This window comes from Homalodisca vitripennis, chromosome 8, assembly GCF_021130785.1.
Source record: "Homalodisca vitripennis isolate AUS2020 chromosome 8, UT_GWSS_2.1, whole genome shotgun sequence".
Lineage (NCBI taxonomy): Eukaryota > Metazoa > Arthropoda > Insecta > Hemiptera > Cicadellidae > Homalodisca > Homalodisca vitripennis.
Genome location: NC_060214.1, coordinates 9,104,014 through 9,119,031, shown reverse-complemented (window position 1 = coordinate 9,119,031; position 15,018 = coordinate 9,104,014). Strand labels below are relative to the sequence as shown.

The following is a 15,018-nucleotide window of genomic DNA, read 5'->3' as shown; positions in this document are numbered from 1 at the left end:
GTTAAAAATACGTGGGTTTTCTAAAAATTAATGAAAACCACCACATTGACAAATAAATGCGTACATTAATTTTAAAATGCTTAAAAGTTTGTTAAATTATTCATGAAATTCAATTATAACACGGATCAATGTTAATTCACCAAAAGGAAAACTGTGAATTTAAATCTTTTCATGTTTACTCTCTGTGTACATGAAATGTATGTTGGTGTGTGTTGTAGTCGAAGACGCAGGCAGGCAGCACGCCTGCGCTCGCTGCCATTTTCTGACCGAGGGTGAGTAGCCTCGGCGTGCTGACCTCACTAACCGACCTCGGTCCTTGCGTCAATAACCCTTGTCACTTGTGTGGTTCACATCTTTCTGTCAGTAAACTGTCAATAAATCCTCTAGTACTCGCTAGATTGTCATTTCACCGCCTTCGTTCTTCCTCACCTTTGCCAGAATATTCGTTGGTTAGTTAGTTTCTCCTCTGTTAAATTGTAAATTGACATTTGTTGCTGCAGTTTCCGTTCCATCGAGATTTTTGTCATCTACCACACACATCACGTCAAGTAAACTGTTTATTGTATTGTATCTGTCTCGAACCTCCTAGAACTATTGTAGTACATGCCTTCCATTTAGTTGGTGACCATTCGGGTTATATTTGGAGGGATAAACATTTTAATTTCTTCCTATGATTTGTTTGAACAGGTGGGGGGCATGTTGAATTTTGGTCTAAGTAATAGATTTGTTGAACTATAAATCATTTTTCTCCACCGTCACAGAGTTTTCCAAAATCTTATTTTGCGGGTAAGGCTTTTACAAATCAAATGTTGTTAGTTTTCTCAAAATTACTGCCGTTTATTCAATTAAAGACTTCCATGTGTACCAAATCTTTAAAACAAGACGTTAAAACATCAGTGAGCAATAACAGAGAAAATGGTTTTGTGTAATATACCTTGTATTGAACAGATCTCAAAATTGTTTCAATACCGTCGGCTCTGAATCAGGTGTTCAACTATTCGAACTTGCATTTTTACCACCTCAACAACATTATTTAAAATTAATCAATATTTCTGTATACTGTATACTTCATATACTGTATATGAAGCATGATTTCCTAAAATTTGTAACAATGTAAACACAAATTAATACATAAAAAGTTATATTAGTTGTTGTTAAACTGTTAAAGTTGATAAATAAATAGTGTTATTTTAATTTTTCTCTTCTTAATTTTCAAATATTTTATAAATTAAAACATTCTTTATAATTTTTACTCAAATACTTATTACAGAATTATAATGAAAACTACTGGTGTTGTCGTTTCCCAGTTGAACGCAGTACTTGTAAATGTAAACGGTACTTGTATAGTGAAGTAAAATAGCATTGTAAATAATAAAAATGCTTAGCCAGTAGCCGTAACGACTTGTAGGCCTGACTCTAGAAGTAGGTCTGTCGAATGGTTGGCTTCTTGTCTGTCATCATTGTTGTGGGCTATTGGTTGTTAGATTTAGGTGAAAAGTGTACACGCTTATATTTGTTACTGCGATAATCATGGTTGTACATAGTGGGAGCTAGTTACCATTCAAGTACCTGAGAGTAAAATAACCCCTGGTTTCCGATAATATGAGACAACTTTTATTTTAGCCCTTGTCAGTGGACGTTACTTGCAAAAAACGTTTTGCACAAGTTATTAAGTTTCCAGCTTTTGATTTCCAAAGAACTTTACAACAGTAATAGGTAAAGACTATAGTTTCTCAAAAGTGAATTAAAATTAACCTGTTTAAACAGAAAACAAAGATAACATTACAAAATTATCCAAGTAAGATACTAAGACAAGAGCGACCTTGTACAAGTAAAAAAAGTGTAACAGAGTCAAAAGCGAGTGAAGGGTATTCAACTGATTGAAGTGGAACATATTTTGCACCTTAAAACCTCGTCTCCTTCGTATATTTATGTAGACTTATTTGTGTTTTAAAGTTGAACGCCTTGACCTGGAAATACAATGGTCGAGGATGTATCGTATTGTACTGTTTGTTATCTTGGTGCGTTTTTGTTTTGTAAATTAGTAACAAAAGTGAAGCACCCAATTTTTGACAGGGTGACTTGTGAAATGTTGTTTGGTACTTTTATGCCGTTGTTTGAAAATTAATTTGTATTTTAAACTTTTTGTACTTTGTCTGATAAACATAGTATAGTACAAACGCAGTGTACAACTGTTTTTCAAACATGAGTGTCACAGCAGGTGTGGATAATCAATTTTGAGCCTTAGGCATAATTTTAAATTCTATAAATGAAAAATGTCTTTATTTTTGAGGTGGAGTTAGGGCTGTTTCATCCCTCTTCTTCACTCAACCTCAAGATAATATGCAAAAATACAAACATTACTAATAACATTTATTTGCAGTAATTGAATGAAATAAATGGAAAAAAGATATTTTAAAGTAAGCTATATATACTGAAATAACATTAATAAAGAACCACATATACATTATAAAAACATACTTTTATTTTAGAGGGGCATCTTTTTATCTATGACAAACACAATACATCAAGAACTTAAATACATTCACTCAGTTAATGAAATCAGGTTGTAATGATGTAAAACCCAATGCACTCAACCAATCACTCCCAACCAAACTGAGCACAGGGAATTGAAAAAGTAGTAAGTTAAATTGCATTGAAAATTAAGTAAAATATGTATTATACATCAAACCAACAGTAAGCTGTGTTAGACATTTTAGACATAAGAAAAATGTGGATAAAATCCATGTTTTCTTCTGTATTGAAGAAAACTAAAAACTATATGTAATGGAATTGAATACACAAATCGGTTAATCTTGTGGTTCTGTCTTACACGCTTGATATACTTCATTTCTATTCCGTTCACAGAGCATCTTGTATTCTGTTCCATGTAATTCCCAGAAATTCGGGATGGAATTTCAGCTAATGTACACTACGCTTATTTTAATATCTTTTAGAAAAACACAATTCATTACCACTTTCTCAATCACAGCACATGGGAGGTGCATCATCTTTTATTTCATTTCATGGACCACACAAACAGATTTCATTGATACCTCTCACCGCTTGAATTGAAAAAGAACAACTATTTTGGTGCAATGTGGTGGTGTAGTATATTTTATTTTCACATCTAGCATTGAAATTAGTTTTCAGGGGTGAGATTGTGTTACGTCGTAGGTGAAAGCTGAGTTCGAACATTCCGTCAAAGATTGGCCAAATCATTAGTAACACTTTTATTATATTGTGTGGAAAAATATCAACAATGTTTTATAATATTTACTTCAGCAAAACTTATTTGAAGGAACGTTTTCATAGAAAAGAAGAAATCAAAATAATTATTTTTAAATAAATTTTCACACATGTTAATACATTTTCCTGGAAGTAAATGTGTGAAGGCCTCCACTAGTTTTGCTGATGACAGTTCCAAATTTAAGCCTGTCGGATAAGTACATTGTCACTTTTTCTATATGATTTTGCCACATATTATAACAGCGGTTTGTGTTAATTGCTGTTATTTTGATATTGCTGACTAGACAGAACAGGTGATTTCACATGGAAAATCAGTACCAAAAGATTTAACAGGCTCTCAGAGGTATCTGGTTTTAGAATACTCAAATTTGTAAATGTGTAAGGAACAAAAACAATGTAAGGAATGTGTAAGGTGTGGGGCTGTTTCTCTGATCCAATCCAGAAAACCGCCATTTTGAGTATTTTGAGCTGCTAACAAGTTGCGTTTCATTGATTCCAACACTTGTCATCAAAGTTGGTAAATGGTAGCTTGTCGCACTGGTAATGGGCGTTAGATATTACCGTTCAAGATTCAAGATTCAAAAATTCTTTATTCGTACATAGTACAGCGTGTACATGAATAGTGTCAATAAGTTTTTTACAATATACTAATTAATCTATATGTCATTTAAAATTAAAATTATACAATGTAATAAGAAATAAAACAAATCCAGAAGCTTATATACATGAAAATACTAAAATTACATACCAGGCATTCCCAATCTACCTTCCCTCCCAAAAACTCATCAAGGGAGTACAGAGCCAGATTTATCAAATATATTTTTAACACTCTTTTTCATTTTAATAAAATTTTGTTCATTTATTATTTTTGTTGGTAGTTTTTGTTAAAAATTTATGGCCCATAAAATCAGTTCTTTTTTTGAAAAATTCTAGTTTGTGCTGAGGGACAATTTCTTTTAAATCTAGTATTATAATGATGTAAAAGTTTTGTAGGTTTTGCATTTCTCTCATTTTTGTTTTATATATATCACTGTCTCATATATGTATAGACTGTAAACAGTTAAAATTTTGTGTTCTGAAAACAAATTTTTGACAGATTCTGTTTTTTTTTTTTAGTCTAAACATTGCTCTAAGAGCTCTCTTTTGTTGGCGTAAAAATTTTTTTCTAAATTTTTCTTTGTCGTTGCAATGCACCATAAATACTAATTCCATAGGCTAAGTGTGAATGTACTAGTGAGAAATATATAGTCCGCAATGTCTGTATACTACAAATTTGCGACATCTGTCGGAGTGCATAGATACCAGAAGACATTTTATAAATTACGTGCTCAGTGTGTTTGTTCCATGACAGATTCTCGTCAATTATGAGTCCTAAAAATGTTGTGTGCTCAACTTGGGATATATCATTATTATTTAAATTAATATCAAATTTTGGGTGTTATTCTTGATTGTTGAGTGGAAAACGAAATGAAATTTGATTTAGTTGAATTTAAGAGTAATTGTTTGTTATCTAAATATTGTTTAACTAAATTTAGACTAATGTGAGAAGATATTTTCTATATCTTCTTCTGAATTACCTGATATGGTGATGTTGGTATCATCTGCAAACAAACAAATGCCACAGTCCTGCGGAACCACCTTAGGTAGTCCATTAATGTAACAGAGGAAAAGTAATGGGCCCAAAATGGATCCTTGAGGGACTCCGTATTTAATGGTTTCTATTTCAGACTTATATTTTCTTATAATGTGACACCTGCTCGGTTTTAATTTAGATGATGTGTGTTCTATTTCCACGTATTGTTTCCTCTCTGTTAAATATGATTCAAACCATAATAATTCTCTATTTTGAAATACCTAGATTGTTAAGAGAGATTAGAAGTTCTTGGTGTGAGACGCTATCAAATGCCCGTGTGAGATCCAAGAAAATTCCAATTACCTTTTCACCCCTATCCACCGAGTTGATTATTGACTGAATAAAGTCAATGCCAGCGGTAGTAGTGGACTTTCCCGATCTAAAAGCCATGTTGTTGCTTATCTAATAATTTATTGTTTTCTAAATAATTCACTAATTGAATATAAACTACTTTTTTCAAATATTTTAGAAAACACAGGAAGAAGAGACACTGGCCTGTAACATGAGGGGGTCATTTGGGTTAACCTTTTTGAAAATTGGGATTAATCTGGCAATCTTTAGTTGATTCGGAAAATAGCTTGAAATTAGAGATGAATTTATTAAGTGGACTAATGGCTGTAAAATGAATGGAAGAGATTGTTTTATTAGTTGTATAGTAACCTCATCATTTCCAGATGATGGTTTATTTTCAAAAGACATGACAATTTTTTTTTAAATGAGTTTCTGAAATCTGATTAAATCTAAATCTATTATTTGTCGTATGAGCATGTGGGAAAATTTAGTTGTTTTTCATTTCTAGAAGGTAAATTGGGTAATACTGTTTTATCAACTACGTTTACAAAAAACTTATTAAATATATTTCCAACCTGTATTGGATCACTTACAACTTCCTTGTTTATATCTCTAAAAACTGTAATATTTTTTTTTACAAACTGGTTTTTTATTTATTTCTGTTTTAATTAATTGCCATGTTGATTTTGAAATGTTGCAAGAATTATTAATCTTTTGATCAAAGTATTGCTTTTTTTCAATATGTATAGCATTTTTCAATTCCTTTTTCATTTCTTTAACTTTTGATTTTAATTTTATATCCTTAAGTATCCTACAGTTTTTTTTCTAAGTCTATCAATTTACACTGCTTGTATTTAATTTCATCAGTTATCCATTTACTTTTGTGATTTTCTTTTTTGGTGACTATCAATTTAGGAAAATGTACTTCAAAATTATAACTAAAAATAGAATAAAACACATCATATTTCATACGCACTGGTGCTTGGTAGACATCCGACCATGCCGTTTGCACTGGTTTGACTATCACAAACTTTCTTGTACCTAGGAGAACAGTCTACAGGCCAGTTGATTGCTAGATTGGTAATCTGAGTTTGATTATGCACCTAGTGTACTCTGAACAGTTAAAGTAAAGTTGTTGGAGAAGATCATCAAGGCAAAATTTTAAGGAAATAGGAAAAGAATTTAAGACTTGTAATTGTTATTTAACGATCTATACTTTAGTAAAAGTAGACCTAATTATTGTTTGGTTGTAAAATCGTAGTAAAAGAGAAAACTATGAGATGTTTATTCAAGTCTCTTTTACATGCTATATATTTCACAATGGTACAAAAATAATATTTCATCAATCAATATCAGTTAGAGGATTGGAAAGTTGGAAGAATTTGTCTCTGCCAGTTTTATATTATTTCCTCAAGTAATCCTTTCCCAAGAAAATAGTTTGCCTTTCGTCTGTCAAATATGGATTGAGTGAAACAAAAAGTAACTCTAGATTTTCTGTTCTGCTGGAATCATGATTTTAAACAAATTTATTTACGCAGACACGGCCAACTCTAGTCAAGTCGATGGCTGCGATAGCAGTGAACCGTTAACCGGACTGACACATGTGTGGCGTAAATTAAACCAGTTTTTGGCACGATATCGTATGTTTGCCTCAATGTGATGAATATTCATTCATAAAAGCGGTTTCATTGCCAATGTCAATTTACACGTTGCCACTTCATATTACAAAAGAAAAAATATCAATGTATTCAAGGAAATGTTCTGTGAAAAAGTTCAATGAGACTTCTTTCACCACAAAAACTATTTTAATTAGGGTTTTCCTTGTTTCTCGTAAAGACCGTCTTGTTGGAGACCAAACAAAAATTATAATGATAGTAAATAATTAATTGATGTGTCTAATTGAATGTGAAGTACCCTATAGTAGCAGTTATGATTTAATGTGGGTCAGAGCGTAAATATGCTCCTTCAAATACAGTAATACTTGGGCGTAATCACAGAATTAATAATTTTTATGTTCCTCAAAGGTGGAAAGTCAATTTAATTAGTGCATCTCGAGTTTTCTAATAAAAAAATTAAGAAGTAGAACATTGTCTCTTACTCATCTAATTTCAGAGTCGCAATTGGTTCGGCATTTACCATCTGAGATTGTTTATTAAGGATTACATAATTTGTGTGAGATAAATATTCTTCGCTAGCTGGAAATTTGGTTTTTTATCTGTCCGTATCAATGAAGTAGTTCTCTTCTCTGTGTTTATTATAATCGTCTACATTAGAATGTTTGAGGTTCGTCAGGAATGTAGGTATTTGTTCTGAAATTGCAGCGTAAGATTTTGATTTCACAGCCAGAAGAAATTCCCGAGTTGAAAGTTCTCCTCTTTGGGACTTCATCTCCTGCATCATCTTTTGGCACGAAGAATTACTAAAGATCCTTGTAACACTCTCTGTCTGTCCGCAGGATACAAGTTCCAGGAGAACTTACTCAAGACGATGCTGCAGATTGAGAACACGTTCTTTGAACTTGGCGAGAGTTGCAGTCGGGACTGCCTCATCATCTGTGACAGAGGTGCCATGGACGCTTCTGCTTGTAAGTACTCGCACTTCAATCATATTCAAATATTTTGTACATTTTATATAGAAGAACTAGGAGTTACCCGCGGCTTTGCACGCAATTTCTTGTTGAAAAACCGGGCAATATATTCTTGTACTTTTTCTATGTCATAATAAACAGTCCTGAGATAATCGATAGTCACTCAAAGCTATTCTAATCTCCTGATCCATTTTATATTTAAGTTTAAAGAGCAGTGTTTTGGGATCCTGAAGACGTAAAGTGAAACAATTTTTATAAGATTTGTATTTCCCTCCAACATGCCGTAATAATTTATTGAAGTTCTCCGACGATTTCAAAAACAATAACAGTTTGCCTCTTTGTCTGATGAAAGTGTATCGTACAACTAAAGAGTTGCTGTGATGAGTATGAGTCTGTTACGGTCATTTAAATTCACACCCGGTCTAATCTATGTACGGTTCCACAATTGAATTATGCTGTTGCACTAACCAAAAAAATGGTCTCATATGTTGGTTTCGGAATCCAACTTAGATTAATTTTTTGTGTTTAAGTGATTTTGATATTTTCACTGATTAATAAATATGTATAAGGCTATATTCTTCTAGTATAAGGGCAAGAGTGTGTTATCCCCATTTGCTTTTCTTCAACTATAGTAAAAATGCCATTCTCAGATTCGATTACCTTATGTGCAAACTTTCACAGCTTTGTACAATAAGGTAGTTTTTATAACAGCGTATAAATTTAATAGCATTTCCATGGCATTAGATGGTTTATTGATCATTGGCGCAATCAAAATTTAAATTTAGATAATAACTTTGTCTTTGCAATCTGCATTACACTACTGATCAAGCAGTTTACAATAATAAAATATTTTCTAAAATTTTAATGTAAACAAATTTTTCTAATGTTAACAAAAGTTTTAACAGCTGTTAAGTATCAGTTCACTTTGTGTCATAGCATAGTGTGACGGATCCAATATAAAACACTACAAAATCAACAACGGTTTAGAAATAAAAATTGATTAATTAAACAATTTAAATTGGACCGAATTGTAAATTTAAATCATTCTCGAACCCACCTGAAGACACACAATAAATTTCATTAAAATCGGTCCACCCGGAGGAGTTCAGTGACATACACACGCACACAAGAAATATATATATATAAAGATAACGTTACTAAGTAAACATAACAAAATTGGAAAACTCTGAATCATAAACCTTTTTAGTGTTAAAATAGTATGTAGCCTAAAATCTTCAAGTAGTGTCAGTGGCGTAACTAAGGGGGGAATGAGGGGGATAAATCCCCCCAAAATTGTAAAAATAAAAACAGTATTCATATGGCAGACGTTCAGTTTATTAGAAATGCAGTAGTTAAATATTGAGCTTAAATTTTTTATTTATTCCGATTTATTCCATACTCCACGGTGTGGTGTGCTAATCACGCCACTGGTTAGAATTTACTTTTACTTGTGTGACTAAAGTGGAAGATAAGTACATAAATTTTTAATTTATACTTTATTGCATAACCATATAATTTTTTCTGGTCTGTTGGATTCTGGTACTGACAATTATATTAATAAAAAAGAGTTAAAAAATTGTATAAAATTTGTAAATATTTAAGTGATTTCATATTAAAAAAATAAGTTTACAGTAAAATGTTCAAAGTAAAGAATTTCTACAATTTGTTTGACTCTCAGTTTGACCTTGGAAGACATGTAAGAGGAAATTATGTTAGCAGTTTTATACACATACACCGGAAACAGTAACCTTGTGTGAAGATGCTGAGTATTCAAGATACAAAGTTGGCAGAAACTGCAGCCGAGGTAGTCTATAAACTGCTTGATTTGCAGTTCTGTATGTGCCTTCTAGGCTCCGTTGTCTCTGCTAAAACTTGTGCAGGGGTTTTGAAATATGAATCACTACTAAACGTGAACATATAATTTGGCTAAATCGTAAATGAGCAATATTTATTTTTATATACAGGGTGTTCAAAAAAGGTATCTCAAACTTCTGCGTGTGATTAGTACTCATGAAATTAAAAATTCAAACAAAAAATGTTTAGCTCTAGCAGACATTTTTTAAATAAAAAAATTATTATGTCTAAAACTATTGATGCAAACAGATTTCAAACTTTGCACATAGGTTATGACAAATAAAAGAAAAACTTTAAAATATAATAGTTTCATTCGCTTTAAACAAGAGTGACATGACTCCTTTTTTGGCAGTCTGTGTCCTTGTTTTCCTTGATTCTTTCTTGGCCTGTTATTTATATCAGCTCTACTTCATTGCAGTTTACAAATTAAGCATTTAGAACTGATTGTTGCAAGCCTGAAATAAATTAAACTGTTAAATTGTCTTTTTGCTTTATTTATTTATTAACCCGTTCTTTGCCCTTGCTTAACTAGCTATTGATATAAAATAAATAAACGTTTGATTTGCAATTATTGTTATTGAGTTTATTTGTCACATACAGGGTTTCGTGGATTATACTGCCATGGGCACATAAAAAAAATTATATCCAACATAGGAAAAATTGTGGTGCATGTTAAATTTGAATTTATACAAAAATAGGTTTAAATTTTGAAAAATTTGGAATCATAAATTGGGTAGATCTTACTTGAGTTCAAATCCAGTTTTACTTTGTATGTTCCATTGACACTTATTCATCTTCCAATCATCCTTGTCGGCTTAGTGTAGATTTAGTACTGGTAGTAGTAATCCTTGCAGATCTGAGAGTTCTGGTTCCCATCCAATATTCAAGTGTTCATCATCTAGTACATGTCTTTTTTGATAACTCAAATGTGTATTAACTTTGATGAGAAAAGCTTCTTCTCAGTCTCCTATCAAGCCATTATTCAACAGAATAAAAAATTCCATTATTGTAAAGTCACCAGCTGATCTAAATTCACTTTATAACTCCAGGTGTTGTAAACTTACTTTGCTTAACAATCTCCTTGATATTAAAAACTGTAACAAAACTCAGCCTTAGAAAGATGCAAGATTTTAAAAAGACCTTCACTTGTCCCTTAACCTGTATTTAATATGGAGATGTGTCCCTTAGTCACTTATGAGGGGTCTATCTTGCACTTACTAAATGTTCAATGGCACTCAAGCTTACTTTTAGTTGCCTCAGGACCAACATGAGTAGTGCAATTTCTCTGTACGTGTCTTGTAATGATGAATGAAGTGTTTTATCCATCTACATCCATTCAGGACTATTTCATTTATATAATGAAAGGAGGCCAGGGCTATAAGAGGAAAAACACGAGTCAATCAAAATTATAATAAAAGAATTTTAAAATTGAGAGTTTAAAATGTTTTTCATAAATTAATATGATTTTTCATATGAAAACTGTGTAAAGAATAGAGAATATGTTACAAATTTGTATGTGTGTAAGTTATCAATTTCAAAAAATTATATTTTTAATAAAACTACTTTTGAAAGTTTCAAAATGCAAATATAACATATTTTTGTACACATATTGTATGTATCTCTTGAATGCGCTGTGTTATGTTTCAGTCATATCGCGGGACAAGTGGGAACGGATGATGTCGGCCAATGGCTGGAACTCCGTAGAGTTGCGGGACAGCCAGATTGTGCATATCTTGAATACGCTGTGTTATGTTTCAGTCATGTTGCGGGACAAGTGGGAACAGATGATGTCGGCCAATGGCTGGAACTCCGTAGAGTTGCGGGACAATCGGTACAACCAGATTGTGCATATCTTGAATACGCTGTGTTATGTTTCAGTCATATTGCGGGACAAGTGGGAACAGATGATGTCGGCCAATGGCTGGAACTCCGTAGAGTTGCGGGACAACCAGATTGTGCATATCTTGAATACGCTGGTGTTATGTTTCAGTCATATCCCAGGACAAGTGGGAACAGATGATGTCGGCCAATGGCTGGAACTCCGTTAGAGTTGCGGAACAACCAGATTGTGCATATCTTGAATACGCTGTGTTATGTTTCAGTCATATCGCGGGACAAGTGGGAACAGATGATGTCGGCCAATGGCTGGAACTCCGTAGAGTTGCGGGACAATCGGTACAACCAGATTGTGCATCTCTTGAATACGCTGTGTTATGTTTCAGTCATATCGCGGGACAAGTGGGAACGGATGATGTCGGCCAACGGCTGGAACTCCGTAGAGTTGCAGGACAATCGGTACAACCAGATTGTGCATCTCTTGAATACGCTGTGTTATGTTTCAGTTATATCGCGGGACAAGTGGGAACGGATGATGTCGGCCAACGGCTGGAACTCCGTAGAATTGCGGGACAATCGGTACAACCAGATTGTACACCTGGTCTCAGCAGCCAATGGTGCAGAGGATTTCTACAGCACCGAGGTTGGTATCATTGTTCTGTTGTCTAACCATACAGGGTTCGTCTTAGAGTAAAGTATTTACAGGTCTTTTTGGGTAGTGAAGTAAATTGGAGAGTCCAAATCAGTAAACTTAAAAGTAAAATAAACAATACTCTTTGATATCTTAATATTTGTAGGGGTTTTTGTTATGAAGGAGTATTGCGTATGTTATATTTTACTCTAATTCAAAGTCGCATAGAATATGGTATAGTATTTTGGGATAATACCTATGAATCTTATTTAAATCCAATAAACCTGCAGCAAAAGCATATAATTAGACCAATATCATATAGAATCAGGTTTGAACATTCTCGACCTTTATTTATATAACATAGAATTTTACCTTTAAAATATACTTTTGTTTTAGGGTGTTAAAGCTTTTTTACTTTAAAAGTGGAAATAGTCCTATTAATGATAATATATGTAGACTAAAATTGAGACTTGCTAGTCACTTTGAAATTCCAAGGCAATAAACAAATTTTTTTACAAAAAACTACAGTTTTATAGCATCTAAAATGTTTAATTTAATACCATAAAATATAAAACTAGCCAAAAACAAAATTGTGTTTGCTAAGAAATTGAATATGTGGTTAATATAACTAGAAGACATCAATTTCCTACTAAAAATAATAAGTTAATATAACGACTAAATAGCTTTTTACATAAAAATTGCTGTTCTCAATTTACAATAAATTTACGAGTTTTTCTTCTTCTAAATAAGGCACATCTTTTTTCTAGATTCATATTAATAACATTGTGTTGTAATTTAATTTGATTTATTATCTCATTGCTGGTAAGAAATTTATGTAAGATGGAACTTCTTATCTATCAGGCGTTGCCTTAGGGGCCTTAAATTCCCACCCCCCCCTCAGAGTTTAAATCATTAGATTTTGTGTATGCTCTAAATAAAACTACAATTGTTTATCTTTTGTTAAAACCATTTTATGTGTTTTTTATAATCTTCTATTTTTATAAATTTACTAGACAAATTGTGTAATTAAGTGCTAATTTAATTACTGTAAACTCTTTTAGGTATTTAGGCAGGCCTGAAATTGAAAATGGACATGATTTTGCTATAATTTATTGTAATATTTTGAAAAATGGTGCATCTAATTTGTATTTGTAACAAAGGAGAAAATAAATCTTTCTCTTTCTTATTTTGATATTCAGAATATACCATTAATCATTTGTTGCAGTTTCACAAACATTACGTTTGGCACAGAATGTGGTGAAAGCTTGTTATATGTATAATTGCTGTTCTAATTCAATGGTTATGATTTTATCGCTATGTTTTTTCTAAATCATCAAGAAAATGGTAAAAAGCAGCAACATATTGATTTTGTAAAAAATTTGTTACGTTTGTTTTGGTGTGTTACAAAAATGTAAACTCGTTACAATTTATCATACATTGGTAGTTTTCTATCTAACATATATAGGGTGAAGGAGTAAATTCATCCATTGTTGTGTGATCAGTCAGTTATTACCACAAAGAGTTTGATGTAAAAGAGTACTAAGCGAAAAACAATACCGATGCTAAACGTTGTCACTGATATACAGTCTTGAGAAGGTTGGTTTAATTAGTGTACTCTGCAGCTCCTCCGGAAACAACATAAGCAAAGTGGACTGAAATAGATCGTGCAAACAAGTTTATTTACCCTGGCAACGGCTGTGTAAACGTTAGCATTTAGGACTAGCAAGTTGTAACAACAAAACGATGTGAGCTTTTAAATAGTTCAATTGCGTTTTGACCTTGGAAACTGATGGTTTTACGAATATTATAAGAGGGAATATGGTAAGGAAGTCTATTTTACAGCGATACAAAATTTTGTTCTTTTTTTCTAATAAGTTTAATGTTTTTTTTATTCAAACATATGTCATATAATAAAACCTAATAAAGGAACTCCCTTTGTGTATTTGTGGCAAGTCTGTAGAGGATTATGGGGGCCGCATAAGAGCAGAAGATTTCCTTAAAGTATGAGGTTCTCCGGACAAAGGTTTATGAACAAAGAAAGACATAAGAAATTCCATTCAGACAGTGAATTTTGTGTCCTCCATAGATTTTTGCATCAATTGCAAATAATTTTAAGAAAGTACATAACTAAGATGTGTTAAGATTGCAAGAGACCCTAGAGTGCTTGTTTGTTGTTATAGTTCAAATTTGCGTAAGCAGTGGAGGAGATCATTTGTAGAATTCTTGGATTCCTTGAGAGAGCGCAGTGTTTTCGGAGATGTGGAAAACTGTTATAGACTAAACAATTTGGAAATACCCAGCAGGGATCCACTTCTGGCTGGTTTATAACCTAATACCAGTTGAACCCACCACGTGGGCACAACAAAAACCGATAGTAACCACTTCAATCTGGGGAACCTTATGATGTCCCAGTAGCGGCACATCACTAACCGCAAAATTGGAGATCTGGGGTTCATGGGCAATATCGAATAGGTCTAGTCCTACTGTGGGAGATGACTGTTGGAGTTGGAGGGTTTGTTCCCTAACCTCAGAGGTTCTTGTTACCTCAACTAGGGTGTGCCACCCCCTGCCTACTTTGACTGGAGAGGCAGGTTCAGAGCTGGGCCTCCCCTTCTTTCCTCCGGGGAGACATGACTTTTGAGATGTAGTCCCCCAATCTTCCATCATGGATCTCATAGGAGGCGCCCTACTCCCTAACCTTGCCCTATCCGAATGTCCTGTCACTCCAGAAGCAGCAAAAAGGTTCTTACAGGACTAAAGTACAATTTATAAGCTTCTTGTCCTAATAGAACAAAAAAAAAAAAAAACCATTTGGTGGTCCCTTTATAGGACCAACTAACGATAATATCGTGTAGTTTGTTCTTTTTAGGCGTAAAATAACCACTAACGATTTACTCAGTATTTGGGTTTTATGGGGTATAACAAGGAAATACTTAA

General features: G+C 33.0%; 1 protein-coding gene across 5 annotated transcripts in view; it reads left to right on the top strand.

The window, feature by feature from the left end:
* The window catches only part of LOC124367262 (TRPL translocation defect protein 14), a 65,678-nt gene that overhangs the window by 34,784 nt on the left and 15,876 nt on the right, over nucleotides 1–15,018 (top strand). For 4 of the 5 annotated variants that reach the window (XM_046823962.1, XM_046823966.1, XM_046823965.1 and 1 more), the window contains 2 exons: nucleotides 7,629–7,757; nucleotides 11,957–12,093. In XM_046823962.1, the coding sequence (XP_046679918.1) occupies nucleotides 7,629–7,757; nucleotides 11,957–12,093 (266 nt within the window). Of the gene's footprint in view, nucleotides 1–218; nucleotides 273–7,628; nucleotides 7,758–11,956; nucleotides 12,094–15,018 lie in introns of all 5 variants that reach the window. The other variant, XM_046823963.1, reaches the window with a different exon arrangement.